This window comes from Gopherus evgoodei, chromosome 10, assembly GCF_007399415.2.
Source record: "Gopherus evgoodei ecotype Sinaloan lineage chromosome 10, rGopEvg1_v1.p, whole genome shotgun sequence".
Lineage (NCBI taxonomy): Eukaryota > Metazoa > Chordata > Testudines > Testudinidae > Gopherus > Gopherus evgoodei.
Window position 1 is genome coordinate 71,546,065 of NC_044331.1, and position 21,698 is coordinate 71,567,762.

The 21,698-nt window shown below is 38.9% G+C and overlaps 1 protein-coding gene across 12 annotated transcripts in view; it reads left to right on the top strand.

Moving 5' to 3' along the window:
- TRRAP (transformation/transcription domain associated protein) overlaps positions 1-21,698 on the top strand; it is a 169,003-nt gene that overhangs the window by 92,672 nt on the left and 54,633 nt on the right. For 10 of the 12 annotated variants that reach the window (XM_030578970.1, XM_030578969.1, XM_030578974.1 and 7 more), the window contains 6 exons: positions 18-130; positions 594-729; positions 8,795-8,986; positions 18,075-18,303; positions 18,591-18,856; positions 19,296-19,396. In XM_030578970.1, the coding sequence (XP_030434830.1) occupies positions 18-130; positions 594-729; positions 8,795-8,986; positions 18,075-18,303; positions 18,591-18,856; positions 19,296-19,396 (1,037 nt within the window). The remainder of the gene's footprint in view (positions 1-17; positions 131-593; positions 730-8,794; positions 8,987-18,074; positions 18,304-18,590; positions 18,857-19,295; positions 19,397-21,698) is intronic. The other 2 variants (XM_030578975.1, XM_030578979.1) reach the window with 1 other exon arrangement.

Below are 21,698 nucleotides of genomic sequence, written 5' to 3' on the forward strand. Positions count from 1 at the left end.
TTTTATTTTCCTTTTAGGCACAAGAAACTTATGAAAAAGCAATGGAAAAAGCCAAAAAGGAACATGAACGAAATAATGCCTCCCCTGCTATCTTCCCTGAGTATCAACTCTGGGAAGACCATTGGATTCGGTAACATTTTGAAATTGGAGCAGAACGATGTTGTTACAAAAGTAGTACTCTAGTAGTTTAAAACATCGATTACTAAAATAAACTAAGCCCAGCGCATTTACGATACAGAGTAACTTAGGGGAATAAAACTTTATGTTGCTACTCCTTTAACAGACTTTAGAACAGCTATACATAAATCATTGCAAAAGTATAATTTGCTGTTTGTGGAAGCAGATTTCACATGGAATTTGTTTCCCCATTTAATATTGTGATCTGGGTCACATGAAAGTGCAGTTCCCCCTCTTCATACACTTCTATATTATGGTTTTTGTTGTTTGTTTTTAATCCTGCAGTCTATTTATAACTACTGCAATGCCTTCTAAGCATTTTTCAAACATACATGAATGCAGATGCTCTCCTGATATGAAATGCTTAAAGTAACTTTTAAGTAACTCTTGCTAACATCATGTTTTCATTTTCGTAGCTGCTCAAAAGAGTTGAACCAGTGGGAACCTTTGACAGAGTATGGCCAGTCAAAGGGCCATATAAATCCTTATCTGGTACTTGAATGTGCATGGAGAGTCTCAAACTGGACTGCTATGAAGGAGGCATTGGTGCAGGTGAATATTTTTCTTTGAGAATGTGCAGAGATAACATTTTGTTTCACTGTTCATTGTGCTGATTGTGTTTCTTCAAAGTCAGCATTACAACTCATTTCATAGAAGCAGTGAACTCCTTTTTGGGGATTTTCTTCTATGTAGCACACAGCTGGGTATTTTGGCAACCAGAGCATATTGTTTCAACAGACTAACTTGGGTCTTTCCTTTTTATTTTTTCCTCATCTTTCTGTCTCTTTACAAAGCTTCCTTATAATTCAGAATTGATATTTCATAGCAGGGTAGCAATCACCAGGGTGGGTCAAGGTTGGGTCATGGTGTCAAATTATTAAAAAGCACGAAGTGGCTGACTGGTGAACATGCTGGTGCCAGTAGTGATTTATGGGGATGCTTGCAGAAGCATTTACAGTGCTGCATAAAAAACATATCTTGCAGGGGCCGGGGGAACCCTAAGCATCAAACCAGTACTGGTGGGCTTGTGTGATTTAAGGTGGTACGGGTAGGATAGGGATGGGGAAAATAGATGTTGCCTATCCCTTTATGGTTTGTTGTTCCGGGAAACGAGGGATGCTGATATGAAAATCAAACTGTTGTACCTTCTATGGATGGATAGATTGTAACTAAACTCCCAGTTTTTAAATGAAAATGCCCTCTGTCTGCAATGTTAATGTAAGTTTAGATGCTTTGATTTTAAGTGATAGAGCATGAGTACACCTGGCCCTTTCCTTTAGAGTCCTATAATTAACATTACTGCTTCCACAACCATTTACTGTGTATAGTTTTGCAAGGCTGTTAGGGTGTGCAAAGGCCCAGATTGACACTTACATAGGAGAACCTGTATTCACCAGGAAACTGTCTGGATAAATTTTGGTTTCCCTTAATTGACCCTTTGTAGGGAGGGGGATGCTTGCTTCCATGCGTTCTGATATTCCAAGATTGTCAGGGACATAGATAGTTAAATTCCAGGATATCCAGGGAGGACTGGAGTTTTTTGCATAGAGGTCCAGTGCCAGCCTTCATTCTGCTAAAATATGAGATTGTGAAGGGGAAAATGAGATCATGGAAAGGTAAGCATTCCCTAGTGTTATCTGGACTTGCCTCCTTCCCACAACTGTGGAGGTCCAGCCTTGTGGAGTTATGGTGCAAGGTTTTGGGGTGATTTGGGAAAATAGGGAGTATGCCACAAAACTGCAGTATTCTTCCCCCCACCCAGATCCACCCTATTAAGCTTGCAGCAGTAGAATTCAAAAGCAACCTCAGGGCATAATGCTGAAAACCTAAAACTTTGATATATTTTAATGTAGACCACATTATTTCATATAAAACTGCATTAATTATTAGTCATGCACAAGCTACTTCAACAAAAGTAACATGTCTCTCTCTCTGCCTCCATTTGCTATTAATATGCTGGTAGGTAGGTTTGGCAGACTCGTGCTAGGTCTATGATAGAGAGAACTGAGTAAGACACACATGAAATTTTATTTGCTGGGTTTAAATACTGAATGCCTGGGATCTGGAGTGTACTTGCTGTTGTCACAGGCTATTGATAATGTGAGCAGATATTATTTTAGTGAAACAAGTATTGCAAATTGAGGCTGCAGGCTGTTTATATGCTGTGATTGACGTATTGCAATTACATGCTTGGCAAATATGTGTTCTAATTTTTCTTAAATGTTATTGCTCTGCTCTGCAATGGCTATCACACGGGATATTTATACAGTGTGACCTATTGGAGGAGGACTGCTTACTGTGTTAATATTCTTCCACTTTCTGTTCAAATTATAAAAGACCTCTGAAATAACTGTTGCGTTTCTCCTTTTATTTGGCCTTTTTTTGAGTCTACTTAATTTTATTTCAGAATGAGTCTCAAATATTGCTTTTTACAGCAAATCCACTAAACTTTAAACTTTATAACTGCATTTTAAATAACCATATTGTAGCCAGGGCCACTGGCACCACCTATTATTAAGGTTGCCCAACACTTCCCATTATAAGACCCCGTTTTCAGTTGTGTATACTTTGCCAATCTTTAACCACATAGGGTATAATTTTCCATACTGGGTGTCTGCCTCAGGGTGAGTTTTAATTTCCTCCTAGAAAGGTTCAGCTGTTTCTGAGACTGGGCTTAGGGAAAAAAAATACATTGTTTTGCCTGTGTTAAATGTTTGAGACATCTTCTTTGAAATGGTCTACTATCCCCATACTTTGGAACAGGGACTTCATATTTGTGTCAGGGATGTATCTTTTGCCATCCTTGTAAAAATCCCTCCAAATGTTATATTTCAGTTTGCATGTGCTTTGTAGAGACTTGCTTGTGCATTACAGTTAAAATATCTGAAGATTCCATGCTTGCCGAGTATGCCAAACCTCTCCCAGCTCTTAGCACTGGCCCGACTGCACATGTGCTGTCCCCTGATGGTGACTGAGCTTCTTTAGCCCAGGGCTACAGGAATGAAGATGACTGTCCCTCTAATGCAGTGATACTCAGACTGAGGCTTGCAAGCTGCAAGTGGCTCTTTAATGTGTCTCCTGTAGCTCTTTGCAGCACATATTAAGAGTGTGTGATTTAATTATTAACCAATCAGGAAGAGCTTACTATATTATTAACCAATTGCTGTTGATTAAATGAATACTTGGTCAGTCATTTTGTTGTGAGAATTTTATTTTATATATATAAAAATTAAATAAAAAAAACTCGCAGCAAAATGACTAAGTATTATTATTTTTTATTATTTTTTATATATTATTTTTTATATATAAGGCTTTTTTGGGTAATGTTGATCACTAATTTTGCTCCTGAACCAGTGAGGTCTGAGTATCGCTACTCCCATCTACTCTGGGCTGGAGTTGGGTTGGGCACTGGGACTGAGAGCAGGGAGCCTATCCTGTGCTCTCAGTGAACCCCCTGCTGGCACCCAGACAGCATGAAGGAGACAGCCATCTGATTCAAATGCAGAGGACACAAAAGCCAGACTAAGAGGGGTGTGTGTGTGTGTGTGTGTGTGTGTGTGTGTGTGTGTGTGTGTGTGTGTGTGTGTGTGTGTGTGTGTGTGTGTGTGTGTGTGAAAGAAGTATATATTCACACAGGGGTAAGCAACCTATGGCATGCGTGCTGAAGGCAGCACACAAGCTGATTTTCAGTGGCACTAACACTGCCCGGATCCTGGCCACTGGTCCGGGAGGCTCTACATTTTAATTTAATTTTTAAATGAAGCTTCTTAAATATTTTAAAAACCTTACTTTACATACAGCAATAGTTAAGTTATATATTATAGACTTCTGGAAAGAGACGTTCTAAAAACATTAAAATGTATTACTGGCATGCGAAACCTTCAATTAGAGAGAATAAATGAAGACTCGGAACACCACTTCTGAAAGGTTGCTGATTCCTGTATTAGCACAAGGAATCTGGTAAGACTGGGACTGGATGGGCATGGAGGATAGGACTCGTAGTCATGGGTGGATGAGGAAGATGGGAAAAGTCACAGTGGGAGAATGGGAGCCAGTTGCCTGGGCAGGATAATGAGATTTGAATGAGCAGTTGTAGGGATAGGGGGAAGACCTGGGACTGGCTGGACAAGAAGACTCTGACTATGAACCAACGTGGTAGGGAATGGGTGTATGGGCAACTGATCTAGCAAGGAGCTAGAGTACTGGGGGAGAACTTGGACTGTCTGAGCAAAGAGTCTGGGACAGGGAACCAGAGGAGAGGCTGAGTTTTGATGAGAGGTCTGGGGAGCCAGTGGGGGGTGAGAGGAAAGAAAGAATGGATGAGGATCTTGGAAGGGTGAACTGGACTGGCTGGGGAAGGAGACGAGGCAAGGAGTTGAGGTGGGAAGGGGGTAATAGTTGGGTGGAGAAAGAGGCAGAATGCCTGAACAATTTTTTCAGATTATTTAAATCGTCTTTATCCTTGTTGTTTTTGTCCTGGAAGTAATTATCACCAATTTATAAACTTCTGGTAATAGGAACCTGGGGTAGAAAGCATAGTATGACTTAGTCGAGTTAGTATTACTGATATGAGCTACTGTAATGAGCTCATCTTGTACCTTTCGGATGTCACTGCAGATAAGCTTCAAAATGTCTGATGTGCCAAGATTTTTAAATCAAACAAGTCTTCAGACTGCGGGTTCAAAATGTGTTTAATGCATTGGAGATAACAGGTTTTGAATCACCTCTTGTAGTTTAATGTAAGGCTTATTTTAAATATGTGACCTTTAGAAGGCTACAGTTCATACGTACTACCTCCTTCCCTCAGACGTTCTAAATTCATTAAGTGGCACGGATATTGTGTTTCTTCGTTTGGAGACAAGGAACTGGGTATATAAGGAGAGTGCAGTGATGTTATTTTTCACTTAGTAATTTGTAAAATGTATGGTTTGCACTGCCTATGGTTGACCTTCCTGATTCATTAGAGTTCATTGTGTCTGGTTATATAATCCATTTTGCTGAACAACATGCACTTGAAGACCACTTAACCTTTCTCTTGTCCTTTTCTAGGTTCCACTCAAGAGATTATGTGGTCTTTGCTATTCATGTGCTTGATTAATGAATACTTTGTAAAGTTTTGACTGTTGTAGAGCAGTCAAAAGGCAGGAGGCATGTTGTATATAGCAAACATATTTAAAGAAGTGTTTTTTCAAGGCATTCAGAAGTTGGCAATATAGAGATTTTGACCGATTTTATACAGCTAAATGGCCACAAGACTTTTTTTTTTTTAAGTGACTCTGTGAAGAAATAGTGCAAAAGTAGGTAGATACTTTCACTTGAGAGAAAACTTTGAAGAATTTTTAAAGACTTTTTGTGTTCTAATATAAAAATGAAGTAAATTGAAGCATGTAGAGGAAATCACCCTTATTAGGCAACCTCTGGTCTTAAAGCTTCCTCTCTAAGGTTCCTAGTATATGCTAAATGCCACCTTTATTTAGAGTCCATCTGTGTTATGCAACAGATGGGTGTTGTTCCTTGTAAGGTTAATTAAAAATGTCAGCATATACAGACTTAGACCACTTGGAAAGAATTACAGAATTGATGTGGCTACACAAGAACACTTTTCTGGTATATTTGTACACATGCATTTCTGTAATAATTATTGAATCCTTTTTACTTTAAATCTGAAATACTTTTCATATATTTTATAAAAGTAAGTTAAAAGCCTTTTCATTTTGAGAAAAAGATAATTCTTTAATGCTGAGCAGATGTGTTTCACTTAGGACTTTGTTGGTGTGAGACATTAAGCCAGATATTGAGCCCAGATCATCAAGATGAGAGGCTTGTGCATTAAGTCATGAATGGAAAGGAGTTTGCTGGTCTGCATCACACAGTCACAATATGGTGTGACTTGATTGTTTCTCTTTGCATAAGAGACAGGACAGGAATAGCAAACCTTACTGCATTTCAAGATTCAGTGGCATGGAAAGAGCCCCATGAAGAAGCTTGCACAGCTCCTTCTTATCCCATATATGGATTTAGAAAAGCAATTAGTCCCTCATTTACATAAATAGAGACAAGCTGGGTTAGGTAATATCTTTTATTGAACTAACTTCTGATAGTGAGAGAGACAAGCTTTCAGGCTTGGACAAGAAGACCTGTGTGTAAGCTCGAAAGCATGTCTCTCTCTCGCCAACAGAAGTTAGTCCAAAGAAGATACCTCACCTGCCTTGTCCCTATTGTCTTCGGACTAACACTACTACAGCACACTGCATACTTACATAAATACTAATTTTGAAAAATCTGTTCAGTTTCTGAAACCAGCATACACTAACCAGAAACTATTTGCTATCTGCAAATAGTTCATGCACGTAGTGACTTTATTTCTCTAAATGTCCAAATAGTTGCAAAAGATGAGCCTGTTTCTTCAAGTTGCTGAATATCCTTAACTCCAGTTAACTTCAGTGTCTTGCAGGAGCAGTTTCCTGTATCCCAAAACCCTCCTTCACGGTGACTGTTTATTCTTGCATGATAAATATACTGCATTATATGTTTCTTAATATATACAAAATCTGTCTTAATTCTACCTCAATTTTTGGGGAAAAATACAGTTTCTCAAGGTTTTCTTAGTGTAGAACATCTGTTAATTCTTCAATAATTCTTTTTCCTCACTCAGATGTAGAAGAGGGAGATGCAATAAGTATGTATTACTTCAGGGGCTAAGAGTGAAAATTGTAAAGATTACTTTATGAATGAAGTACTGTGTTTGTCCTTTGATAGGACCCAAAATTGAGCTGGTCAGGCTTTATTAGTGTTAGAAATTGAAGTTGCTGGTGTTAACACTACTGATGACTAGAATTGAATATTTGGCTTAACAAACAGTTTTGTCACTGAGTGATTAAACAGTTATCTGTCCAAAAAGAGCAAAGTATAGGTGTTCAATATATAATTTTAATTTATATTTGTTTTTTGTTGCTATTTTTAATCAATAATGTATTCTGTAGCTTGAATAATATATTCTGTCCTATTCAAGTATGCTCAGAACTTCTAAGAACACTTTTGTGGTAAGCTTTCTACAGCTGCATAATAAAGAAAACGTTGTACAGTAGATTTTAATCTTTGAGTTGTAGCTGAGTGAATTGATCATGTCTGACAGGTTCTACTTCTGATGGCTTTCAGTTTAAGTAGAAGTGACAACCATCAGCAACTGCAGATACATTTTTGCTGGAGTTGTGTGAATGAGATTTTCAGTAATGAGGCATTTACTAATGGACTAAAGAGAACATACTGAAGCTATAAATTGAGCTTCGATGGCTTTAGACAGATCCATGTAATAGTGTCAGGAAATATGTATTCATAAATAGCTGGATATGAAAGAATAATTACTTCTCTGCTGATAGACTTACTGGTTTCATTTTATTGATACTCTTTTATGCTGATGTTTCTGAATCTGACTTTGAACAGCTTATATTAAATGTATTCTTTTTATGCAATTTAACTCTTGATCCATAGGGAGCGTTCAGAAGAGATGGCAGCTGTATATCAGTTTTCCTAAACCTTTGTGAAACCGTTTTAATAATCTACCTATTAAAGTTGAGATGTTAAAATAACAAGTGGCCCGTGATATAGGACCCAAGACTCATTTCCATTTGCTCACATTGCCATTGTGTTTAATGATCCAGTGTATCATGTAATAAAAAAAAAAGTTGATTTTCATTCTGTAAGTGTAGGATTGCTACCTAACGGTTTCTCTTTACAAGTTCAGGCTTAAAAGCTAGTTGAGAATAAACTGAAGCAACATTTAAATTAATTGATACATTACTTTAACAAATGAAAGTGATTCCTTTTGATATTTTTAAGCTAATGAAAATAGAACAAAGCCAATGTGCAGCACATGAATACAAAGGGGAGGCTGCACTCGGAGAATTGAGTGCTCAAGGTGTACAGAATCAGGCGTTTACTCTCTGCTCTGAATGCTAATGAGTGTTTGCAAATATTTGTGAGCTAATTTAAATGTACACTCTCTTTATTTAGTCAGATCTTCTCAAATGTATGCAATAATCAACCTTTCAGTACATTTGTTGCAAAACATTTACATGCTATGGCGAAATTGTGCTTTGATTCTTCTAGTTGTCATATATCTGCCAGTCCTGTGTTTCAGGAAGTCTCTGAAAATAGCTTAACATTTATTTCTCAGTCAAAAAGTTACTGTTACTTAAAATGATTGAGTCCCTGTATGCAGATACTGTTTTGACATAAACATATAATTAGAGCTAGATCGTTTTAAAAAAATTGTCATTTACTTAAGTCTCCTAAAAACTTAATGATGTACAGGAGAGCTAGGCAGCCTAGTATCTGTGCAATATATTGACATGTAAAGTCAATTTATGTTGCTGAAAAGACATGAATATCAACAAGTGAACAGAAAATCCCACTGATTAGAGATTTTAGTTTCAGGAAATACTATTTAAAGCATTCTCTTTCAGAAACTGGAATTTCTAGAAATTAGTCCATTTAAAAAAAAAATCAAGTTTAAAAATCAAGTCATATGTCCATTTAAGATTTCTTTTTGCTTTCAGATTTTCCTGTGTTTATGCAAAAGAGGTGTTTCGTAGTTAATATTCTGTTTTACCATTAGGTGGAGCTGAGTTGTCCAAAAGAGATGGCTTGGAAAGTCAATATGTACAGAGGATATCTAGCAATCTGCCATCCTGAAGAACAGCAGCTTAACTTCATTGAGCGCTTGGTAGAAATGGCCAGCAGTTTAGCCATTCGTGAATGGCGAAGGCTTCCTCATGTAGTGTCACATGTTCACACTCCCCTTCTGCAGGTGAGATTAAGAACAGCCATGCTGGGTCACACCAATGGTTCATCTAGTCTAGTATCCTGTCTTCTGACAGTGGCCAATGCCAGGTGCTTCAGAGGGAATGAATAGAACATGCAATCTTTGAGTGATCCATCCCTGTCCTCCGCTCCCAGCTTCTGGCAATCAGAGGCCAGTGACATGAGGAGCCAGGGGTTGCATCCCTGACCATATTAGCTAATATCCATTGATGGACCTGTTCTCCATGAACATATCTAATTATATTTTTTTGAACCTAGGTGAGGTTTTTGCCTTCACAACAGATCCCTGGCAACAAGTTCCATTGGTTGACTGTGCATTGTGTGAAGAAGTACTTTTGTTTGTTTTATCATTGGGTGACCCTGGTTCTTGTGTTATGTGAAGGAGTAAATATATACTTAGTTCACTTTCTCCACACTGTTCATGATTTTATAGACTTGAATTGTATCTCCCTCCTCCCTGCCCCCCATAATCTCTTTTCCAAGCTGATTGGGTCCAGGCTTTTTAGTCTCTCTTCATATGGAAACTGTTCCTTCTTTGAGTAGCGTCCCTGTGGATGCTTCACTGTACGTGTTTGCGTCCTTGTGCTGCTGATGGAGAATGTTGGTAGCAGTGTCTGTTAGGCCCGCGCGCACATCTCTCCTTGTGTTGTGCCACAAGGAGGCTAGCCCCAGGGCATGTGGGTTAACAGTCCTCAGTTCCTTTTGAATTGCCCCTGGTTTGAGATGGAGCCCTTAGCTGTCCATTAGCGGATCATTGACTCTACTTTTCAGTTGTTAATCTTTAGCTTTTAGAAACCGTTAGCCTTTTTTTGACTTTTATTTGGCTGTCTTAAAAAACAAAACAATAATACAACAAAATGAAGAAAGAAACACTTTGTTCCTGTGTTAACCTCGGGGGGGGGGGGGGGAGCGGGAGACACACCTGGACAAGGGTATGCCCAGCTCTCCAGGTTTCAAGAAATGTCACACTTGCAGCGCGGTGATCCTTGTTGTGGACAAGCACTCCCAGTGCATTCACTGCTTCAGTGATGGCCATATCCAACAAAAGTGTTCCATCTGCCAGTAGCAGCAGCCGAGATCCGTAAGGAATCTCTACCAGAAAATCATCTTTATAGAGGTGACTTTCCGGCCCCATTCGTCTAGCGGGCGTGAGTCTTCCCCTCAACCTAGACTTTGAAGAATAGTGGTTTGAAGAAACGGTCTGGGACTCCTCTCACAAGTCAAAAAAGAGAGCAGGAGGTTCCCACAGCTAGCCCAGGGATAGCTGAAAGCGATCACCATCTCGCTCAATATTCTCGGCACTGAGATTGTCATGCACCTATGCCTTACAGTTTCAAATCGCCAATTACCAGGCGCTCATGGTGAAATACGACTACACAAATTACAATAAATTACAAGAGTGATAAAGTGGCGGAGAGCTTCTAGAATTCCTTCAAGGCCATCATTCAAGAAGGGAAACTGGTTGCAAAAAAAACCCTCAGATTTTCCAAAGGAGGTGAAGACTACGGTGGAGGACATTTCCTTTGAAGTGGTGAAGCTCTTCACTGAGAAAACCAATGCCTCTCTCCACTTCTTGAAGGATTCCAGGGCTGCTTTCAGGTCACTGGGAATCTGCGCACTTGGGCAAAAGGGTCACTTTAGCTCTCAATAACAAGAGAGGCCTTGTTCATCCCAGTTCCCATCACAACGGCACTATGAGCCCCAGAAGAAAGAAGGTAAGTTCTTGAAATGAAAGCCTTCAGGTTCCCAGCCATTGAGCCAACCACCTGCCCCTAAGCATCACTTTTGATGGGCAGATCGAGGTGCCATGAGACCACTCACTACTACCTGTGACCAGGCACCCATTTGGCCACCGTTTGGCAGTGTTCCACAGTGCGTGGGAGCACATAACATCAGACAGATGAGTCCTAGAGATTGTCAGATCTGGATATTCCATCCATTTCACCTCCCTATCCCCTCCAAAACACCCTTTTCAGTCCCTTCTCATGCGTCTACTGTGGCAGGATATAGATTGACTGCTGCAGTCAGGAGCCATAGAACTAGTACTTCAACGTCTCCGAGGAAAGAGGTTCTACTCTTGTTACTTCCTAACACCCAAAAGGAAGGGTGGTTGGAGACCCATCCTGGACCTCAGAACTCTCAACAAGTTCATCAAAGCTCAGAAGTTCAAGATGGTCATCCTAGTGACAATCATTCCATCACTGAAACAGGCAGACTGGTTTTCGGCCCTCGACCTACAAGATCTCACAACATCACCTTATCCATGGCTTACCTCCCGGGTACGCAGAACGAGGTAACGGAAAATCTCAGTCACACCTTCCCGCACGACCACAAGTGGGAGATGCACCTGTGAGTACTTCTCGACTTGTTTGCACGGTGGGGAACACCGTCCACAGATCTGTTCCCCTGAGGCAGCGCACCTTCTCTCTCAGGACAAAGGGCCTATTTACCTGCAGAATGATCCAGGTTCCAGATTTGGTGCATGTCCCAACAAATCTCTCCAGTGTCAGCAACTCTTCCTCATATTCTGGAATATGCCCTGACCTTTAACCTCAATTTTTATCCCCAGCTCTCTCAGGGTCCATTTAGCAGCTGTTACATCATTTCATAAACCTATAGAGGGGTACTCAGTACTTCTGCACCCAGCCACTAAAAGGTTCCTTAAGGGAATAACAAGCCCTTAACCGCAGCCTCCTACCCTGCCATAGGATCTAAACCTAGTGTTGACAGGGCTGACTAGGCCTCCCTTTGAACCTGTGGCCACCTGTTCACTAGCATATCTATCAATAAAAATAATCTTTCTGGTTGCAGTTTCCCCTATTCTTCTAGTCAAGGTAATAGCAGCTCTCATAGCTCATCCCCCATACACAGTATTCTTCCCTGACAAGGTTACATTTAGGCTCACCCCTAAAGTGACCTCCTTGTTTCACATGAAATCAGTCTAATTCACCTTCACGTCTTCTACCCAAAACCTCACCAAGACAATAGGAAGGTCGTACTGCATACCCTAGACCAATGGTTCTCTACCTGTTTATCTCTGTGAGCCACATATGCAGCTCTCTGTGTTATGTGGGCCACATCCACACAATATATATACTACCTGTATGACCCTCAGGGCTGCAGCTATGTGCTGATTCAGCTGCAAGCAGCCTACAGGCCGCAGGTTGAGAACTACTGCTCTAGATGTTAGGAGAGCTCTTGCATTCTACCTCAATAGGACAAAGGCCTTCAGGAAGTCCCCTAGACTATTTCTCTCTATGGTGGAAAGATCTAAGGGCTCAGCGATATCAGCCCAAAGACTATCCAAATAGGTCTCGAATTGCATCAAACAGTGTTACCAAATTCATAACATGACCACTCTGGACTCAATCCACACACATTCCATGAGATCAGTCTCATTTGTCTCCTTCCTCAAGGATGTCCCCATCTCAGAGATCTGCAGAGCAATGACATGGATGTCAGTCCATACCTTTGCAGAACATTATGTGATCACTAGGGACTATGCCTCTGATGCCAACTGAAAACTGACCATTTATCCTATCCTTTGTTTCTGATCCATGGGAGGACCTTCGTTTTTATCCCATGACTGCCTAAAATCCCTTCATTACAAAATGACTTTTCCAGTAACAAGTTTCAGGATTTTAGTAATCATTAGAAAAAGATTTTGATGAAACATAGTTGATATTTCCAGGAGGTCAGGGAGGGCCAGGGGAAGATTCTCAAGTAATTTTATAGCAAGAAGGAGTTCTTTTGTTACACAATACTCATAACTGAAAGGTTATTCCTGATGATATTTTTACATTAAAATTGCAACATTTATATTTTGGTTGGAATTCCTTATAAAGGTTATAGTGTTACCACTGCAGGTAAACTAAGCTTTGAGAAAGTTGGCCTTGTGGCTCAGCCTTTTCTTTTAAGGGACTTTGGACCAGCTTATAAGTCATTGGAAGGGCTCCCATTCACTTCAGTGGCCTTTGGAATCAGGCCCATTGTGAGGATGTTCTGCTGTTGCTTTATGATAACATCTGTGGAAATGTAAAATGAATCTGTAAAATGATTTTCTTTTCAGTTCAACACATTGTAAATACAGTACAGATTTCAGAAGCCTAAAATCATAATTCAGTACTACCTACATCAACTGATGTAACTCATAGACTTCAGGTCAGAAGGGACCATTATGGTCATCTAGGCTGACCTCCTGCACAATGCAGGCAACAGAATCTCACTCACCCACTCCTGTAACAAACCCCTAACCTATGTCTGAGTTACTGAAGTCCTCAAATCTTCTGGCAAATGTCAAGATGTCATTTAAAAGTAGGAAGAAAATGTTTATAGCATAAGACTTCCCTACTTTTTCATGGAACTGCAGTACACTGTACATAGCATGCGCATAATTTCTTAAGACTATCTCATGTATACGTGCCAATCCTTGACTTCTGTGTACAGAAACAAGTGCTGTTTCAACTGGAAAACCAAGCATATAGCACACAGAAACTCAGCCAAACTGTCATTTTTGTGCTGTTTTGCTACTTAGTACATACTATCTTTTATCTCTTCTATTTCTGGATTAGTGCTGAGCTCACTGCCAACTCTTGAATCGTTTTTAACAGAAGTTATTTTGACTTCAGAAGCAGACATGCTATTATCTGCATTTCTGCAAAGATCACTTTCTTTGGAATAATAGAAATAAAAAGCGGTTGTTTTTTCCTCCCTAGTTAAACAGGACCTCAGGCTTGGGTGTTTATTTAAAGGCTCAGTGTTTAAAATGTAAGTCCTTTTTCTTGTAATCTTTAATGACCTCCAGAACCTGCTGCAGGGTTTGACGGTACTTAGCGCCAGAGTTTCTGGGGTGGATGTGATGTGATGTGTGGAGATTTTTTGTTTTGTTTTGTTTCCTTATGTAAACCTAGTTTTATTGGTATTTCAGATTATGAAGAAGTACAGGCATTGTTCAAAACCAGTATTTTTAATCTTTCTCCTTGGCATACACCTTACTCAAAAATAAGATCCGCGTGAAAAATTAGGGGAAAGAGTTTCTTTCTTGTCATATCCTGAAAGGGTTGTGAAAAACTTTTTGAGAACATTTCTTTTAAGCACTCAGAAATGTCTTCAAGGCATTTTGCACAAATTTAAAGTCTCTCTCCTGAAGAGTGGGCAATTTAAGTTCAACACGACACAGCAAGTATGAGTTATAATCGCTTTGGGAGGGGGAAAGAGAGAGAAATGACAGGTGCTGGTGATGATATACTTAACTCAGTAAGGAATGGCACATCTTGAAGGTTAAAGAGCTAAGCTTGCAGTTAGACAGAAGGCTACTGGTGTGGTAGATGACTCTCCCATAATTTGCATAGATGCTGCACTATAACCAAAAAGGATTCCCACCTCACATCTTGCAGTATAAAATATCAAAACCTGATATGTTTTTCAGATGGTTTTAGCTGCCTATCTAAACATTTTAGAACTTCAACAGATACTTTTTTGGATGAATCAGTTCCATTGCCAAAGGGGGAATGATGAAAACTTTTTAGCTGTCAAAATGTTTTTTTGAGTTATTGATCTGTTTTTCCTGATCCTCTTAGGGAAAAACCGCAAAGAGAGAAATAATGACATTGAACTTGCCATATGCCACATAATTACCTTTTTAAGGAAAAAAGCTGCAAAGGACAGAACTTAGATATTCTGATATCAATAGAACTCGTTCTTTCACTTTGTTGTTAAAAATTGCATGCCTTTCAACTGCCATTGAAAATATTTATGCCCAATCTATACCAGCCAGCATGAGCAACAAAACTGTGTTTTCCGGCTTAATCACACTCTTGAGTACATGGCACTCTTCCAAAGCCTAGAGCGTAAAAGATTTGAATGCCTTCGAGTCACAGGTAAGCCTGGGAAGCCAAGATTCTGGGAAGTTTTAAGAAGTGGGACTCAAAAGAGGCTGTCAGAACTTTTGGGTTTGCCATTATTGAAAAGGATAGTCTTAGGAAGGGCGTTAATTTAGGGCGGACCTGTGAAGATTTGGTTTGGGTTTTCTTGTAGTTCTCACTTTCCATTTAATATCTCAAGTTCTAAGCAGCCTCAAAAGTGAGTGTATGAACTATAGGTAATTATTGTCTGTGCGTAAAAATTTTAAAAGTGCCTAAGTGGCTTAGGCCCTTAGGTCTCTGCCTCATTGGCTTTTGGGATCCTAAATTCTTAGTCACTTAGTAAAATTTTGATGTAGGCTTCTGACGCTTCTGAGAAATTTATCTTGTGCCCTGATTTTTGTGTTGTACAGAGTCTACTAGTTACTAAAAATTGGTTCGTGTTACTATTTAGAAAATTAAACTTTTCACTTATAGGCTACTGTTTGAACCACAGTCCTGTGCAATAGTGTCGGAAAGATAGCACCAACTGTTCATTTCTTAATTGACAAATCCTCATGTCATTAAAACCCACCATTACCTTGGTTGGCAATTTTAGTAGAAAATCCTAAATTGATTGGGCTTGGGAGTAGGGTGACCAGATGTCCTGATTTTATAGGGACAGTCCTGATTTTGGGGTCTTTTTCTTATTTAGGCTCTTATTACCCGCCACCCCCATCCCGATTTTTCACATTTGCTGTCTGGTCACCCTGCTTGGGAGCTACCTTCACATATAGACATGGTTCATCCAAAAGAGGGTAAGACATGTTGCCAGGACAATGCCAGGAAGCTTGCAGGGTCACTACTTGTGGTGCACCTGTTTTACACATAAATTGGACTTCGTTTTTATGATAAGAATCTGACACCTTACACAAGCAATACATTCATGTATAAAGCCTTCTCATAAGCATTTTTAATGAATGCTTTGTAAAGTTTCCCTTACCCTCTGTGGCTTTTGCAAGAGTTAAGATAGGTCTCTTTTCCTTATTCTTAGTACTCAATATGATCCATAAATAGCAAAACTTTAAATCTGAAAGATCTGTAATACGTAACTGAAATCAGTAGCCTGTTTCCCTGAATTTTCCTAATCATTTATGCTGCATCAGATGGGTAGTGAATGAATACATAAGGTTTCTACATCTTAAAAGGTGAGTGTCAGAGTACAGTTTTGATAAATAATAGCAGAACACTCCATTTCTTTGAGGTGTTGTATCTGGAGGATAGCTTGATTGAATTAACTCCTTGCTACCAAGAGTTGGGAATTTATTTAGCTTTTTTCAGGGGTGGCAATGCATGTGCCTAGACCCTCCAGCATGAAAGGATTAATGTTGCTAAATAAAATATTTAAAAGGTTCCACATGTGACATCAGTTAAAGTTAATCTTTATATATATATATCCCCAGTGTAGAAATGATAAAATAGGCAGTGAATGATGAAGGTACAAACCAAACAATGAAGAATTTGCACTGCAGTAATTACTTTTTTATATCAGATAGTGTGTGATTAAATACCTGCAAGAAAATTAAATTTACATGATGAATGGAAGTAGGATGAAGGTTAAGCTATTGTGTGAGCTGATACTGAGATGATTGTGGGAAAATATTACTTTCTTAATTTATTTTGTTTCCAGAGATTTGTCTTTGTAAATGTGGACTGATTTTTGAACAGTTATTTTATTGAGTTGATTAACGGTGAATGCAAACGTTATCTATTGAGAAGTAGCTTAGAGAATAGTATTGTTTACTTGTACTATAGATTAAATTCTAGTAAAGAGTCTGGGTCTTTCTGTAGATTGTTGAAGTTCAACATGTCTGCTGTTTCTTGTAGGTGTGAGACTGCTGCCATCTTCTGTTTGTTCGTTTCCTTCATTTGAACATGCTGGATGGCTGTAAAAGTCACTTTTAAACTGGTTAAATACTAAAAATGTTAACATTTTCAAAATGTCGTCTTAGTTTTAAGCAAGCATAGACCATATTTTATGCACTTATGCTTTCATTGTGGAGTTCAGGAAGCACCAGTAACTATTTTTACAGGTGGTATGAAAAGTTTGCATTCCATTGATTTAAGATCAGTATTTTTATTCCAGCCTGCTACTTTATCATAAACTGGGTGCTATCTACTATTTTCTGGTGGTCTAAAGTTGATATAAATTCAAATTGTATTTGAGAAGGCTTCCAGTCAGAATTACTTTGTTTTCAAGCAGTAATAATGAACTCATGAAAATTTAAATAAATTTTGAACATTTTCTCTGGTGATTACAGAGTTGCAGCTAGCCAGCCAGCCGTTGTCATTTGGATTAGGGATGTATGGAAAAATACTCACTGTCACAAAATAAAACTTAAAGAAGATGCAAAAAATTGCAGGTTCACCACCTCCACTACTACTTCTGGTTTGCATGAAAAATGAGTATTTACAGGCACAGATTTTATATGCAACTCCTGTTGAAAGGGTGTTAGACCAATAAAATAAAATAAAAATAAGTTCTATTGTTAGTTCCACCCTATGTGAGAGAGCCATGCCAATTGGTTACCTGAACTTTTAGCTGAGTCCTAGTTTTTTTCCCCAAAGATATTGGCAAAAACTCATACTATTATAGAGGAAAATAGCTACAATCAGTAATGTCCACTCAGAACATACATGATGTTAATGGTTAGGTCTCCTTAGAAAGACAGGAATGCACAGAATTAGGTGCTTGGTTCTTGATTTGCCTTTCTGGAAAAGATGAACGTCTGAACCACAGTACTGGAAATTTAAACCCAAGAGTGTAGGGAAGCACTTTAAACTTTTTTTTAAATAAAGACATCACCTCTGGCATGAACTGAGTCTCCAGGCTGGTGATAATGATCTTACATTTATTGAAATTATGTCAAAATGCTGATTCTACCTTTTGATTTTTTGGATTAATAATTAAATTTGGTTATTGACTGTGTGCCTTCATAAGAGGTTATGAAATCCTCTGATATCTCATCGATAACCAGTTTGGCAAAATAAGAATATAAATAGCTCAGCTGTGTACTAAGTGACTTAACAATCAAATTATTGATGGATATCTTCATCTGATAAAATAGTGTGAACAAATCTTTATACTTCTGTAGTGCTGCAATCTTAGATGGACTTCCTTGTTTAGTGACCACGAGTGTCTGTCTTGTAATTTATATTCCTTAATCCTTCTAGGCAGCACAGCAAATCATCGAACTTCAAGAGGCAGCACAAATAAATGCAGGGTTGCAACCAACTAATCTAGGGAGGAATAACAGCCTGCATGATATGAAGACTGTTGTAAAGACTTGGAGGAACAGGTTACCTATTGTGTCAGATGACTTATCCCATTGGAGCAGCATTTTCATGTGGAGACAGCATCATTACCAGGGTAAAACTGCCTGGTCCAGCATGCATTCATCATGTAATTTTCCAGACCACCCACTGTTTTAAAAATACTTATTTTTGTAGATGTATGTCCATTCTCTAGTTTCAAGCACTCAAGAATATAATTGATTAATATTTAAATGATCAATTTGAAATAGAACGTAATTTTAAAATGTGCATATTTTGCATCTAAAACATAGATTTTCAAAGCTTAAAAAAAAGTTTGAGTACCTTAAATTTCCATTTTCATAAGTCATTTGTTCATGTGTATTTTCTCTGTATGTTTTGTTTTATAATTAAGTTTTTTACTTTCTGTCTCTGTAGCCATTGTAACTGCCTATGAAAATAGTTCTCAGCATGATCCCAGTTCCAATAATGCTATGCTGGGAGTTCATGCTTCAGCTTCAGCAATTATCCAATATGGAAAGATAGCTCGAAAACAAGGATTGGTCAATGTAGCACTGGACATATTGAGTCGTATTCATACTATCCCTACTGTGCCTATTGTGGATTGTTTTCAGAAGATTCGACAGCAAGTCAAATGCTACCTTCAGCTGGCAGGAGTCATGGGCAAAAATGAGTGTATGCAGGTATGTTAGTATTATCTGTGCCAAGATGTTGCTGGGGACTTTGAGGGTTTGATCTGCCATCAAGTGGGCAGAGAGGGACTTACTGGATGTGTAATGAATGTCAAGATATTAAAGTGAAACTGATTGAGTTAAATGGAAAGAAAAATAGAATGTGATGGTAAGCAAAAGAAGCTGAGATATAGTATTAGGTTTAGTGAAATTTAAAAGTGGAAAAGGCAGTGCATCGTCTACCAAGCGCAAGGGCAAAGAAAAATTGAAAAAAATCTGCATCTGTTTAGATTTTTAGAAAGCATTTTTTTATTTATTTAAAAATTCTAACAGATTGTTGCTTATTAAACATCCAGATAATTTCTATGTTGGCAACTTTTTAGGAAGCTTTTTCTTTTTATTGATACAGAATTCATTGTACAAGGCTTTTTCATAAAAATTTGTTTAATAGGGCCTTGAGGTTATTGAATCAACTAATCTGAAATATTTCACCAAGGAGATGACAGCTGAGTTCTATGCACTGAAGGGAATGTTCTTGGCTCAGATTAACAAGTAAGTATGTTGTTTGGATGAGATACCAGCACACATCTGGGAGAAGTGCAACATAAATATTTCAACAAAATGTTTAAGCAGCAAAGTTGTTCAAATGTTAAACCAGTATAAAATCAGGATAAAAATGAATATACATACTGATACTTAGCTTCCATGTGTTTTTTAGTAATAATACATGTCACTTTACCTCTTCAAAATATTGTGGAAAATTAGGTCAAGTAATCCTTGCACTCCTTCTATTAGAGAAGTTTTACATATTGAAAAAAGGTAAAGTTAACTGATTTGTACAAGGTGCCACAGTGAGTCAGTGGCCAATCTGAGGTTAGGACTCAGAAGTTCTCTGCCGAGTTCTTTGCACAGTCCATTCTGATTGTCTTGTATGACAAATATAATATCATAATAAGATGGGATCTGCTAAAAAGGAGACATCAATATGACTAAATAAGTTTTTGGGTAGAGAATTACTTTGAGAAAGCAGTTTGCTTATAATCTATGGAGATATACCTATCTCATAGAACTGGAAGGGACCTTGGAGGACATTGAGTCTAGGTCCCTGCCTTCACTAGCAGGACCAAGTACTGATTTTGCCCCAGATCCCTAAATGGCCCCCTCAAGTATTGACCTCACAACCCTGGGTTTAGCAGGTCAATGCTCAAACCACTGAGCTATCCCTACTCCCTATAAAAAAAAATCCTGCTCAACCCATAAGCTCAGAGCTGTCTGCTGAGCAAAAGTGGTATTGCTTTTTCTGTAGCTTTTGTTCACTGTACATCCCTTTCTTAAACAATAGCTATTAAAGGAATAAGAAACAAAATGGTGACAAAATACAGCAGATTGTATATGGCACTGCCACATTGTCTAAGTAGTCTGAATCACACCAACTCTTTTCAAATAATCATATTGCAAGCTTGATACAGAGGTGTAAGTAAGCCAGTATGGTCCAGTATGGCCTACCAGCAAGAGCTGATACACAGCTGACCGTACCAGTAGGGGGCAGGTTCCCCAGACCAGCAATTTAAAAGGGCCTGGGCTCCCGGCAGTGGCTGGAGCCCCTGGCCCTTTAAATCGCTGCTGGAGCCTTGGAGAAGCAGTGGCGGCCAGGAGCACCAGGCCCTTTAAATTGCTGCCAGAACTCCGGGGCTTCCGGCTGCCGCTACTGCTACCATGGGGCTGTCCCCTCACTTTCCTCCCCCGCTCAGGACCCCAACCTTGCATACCAGTAAGTCCCTTAAGTTAATTTCATTCCTGGGTTGATACACACTGCAAAGGTCTTGCCTGATTAAAAACATTCAATTCTAAGGCTTCCTTTCAAACAGATACTTGCCACCTGTTTTTTCCCTTCATGTTAAATAAGTATTTTATTACTGTTGGGAAGGGTTCGGCACCTTTAATCCAGAAGGCAAACTAATTTACAAGCTATAGGTCAAATTTTGTCCTGTGGTAACTATGCAGTTTCAGCAGAAATTCATCAGGAATTTGCATACACGTTTATAAAGGCATTATTTTTGCATGCTTTATGTAAGGGAATCACTTCACTCACCAGTACAATGTAGCCACTCCTTGAGTAAAATTCATCACCTTTTAAACTGTACACTGCAACACTACACAACACATCAGGGCAGGAAATGATGACTGTCTTCTCCAATGGAAACTGCAGGGAATTTTAAACAGGCAGAATGTAATTACTTTGATGGGAAGTGCAAGAGGATCTTTAATGGCCACAAATGGGCCTTAGTTTTACACCTCATCTGAAAGACAGGCAGTTTAAATTTTTAATGTGGGCAGATGAAATAAATAATGCTGTCTGTCTGTAATCCAAGTAGATTTATGGGGTAGAATAGTAAGTTTTTAAATGCAATTATAAGATATTTACTCTTCTCTCTTTTTTGCAGAAATATACCAAATTAAGTGTAGAATTTCCATAATGTATTTGTCTCATACAATTAGCAAAATGAAAGTGGCAGTTTTGCATTGAACGCCCCAGTGAATGAGTGAATTCTTTGCTGCCTATAAACTGAACTGGAAGTTAAAGGTCACCTGTGGGTGTACCGTCCCCCTTTGCCACCCACTCTGTGAACAAGGAGATAGAGGTAGTATAAAGAGTCATCGGAGGTGTCAGAGTGATAGATAATACAGAAAAGAGGAGAGAAAGAGACAGAGCTGGTTGGTAGAAATGGAAAGTAGTGATAAAGAGAGTCATTTATCAGACTGCTCTCATCGTAATCTGTTTCAAGACTGCACAACCTAGGACATGGAAAGCTATTGGAGGAAAATTAAGTGGCTGTGTAATATTGAGGGTAAT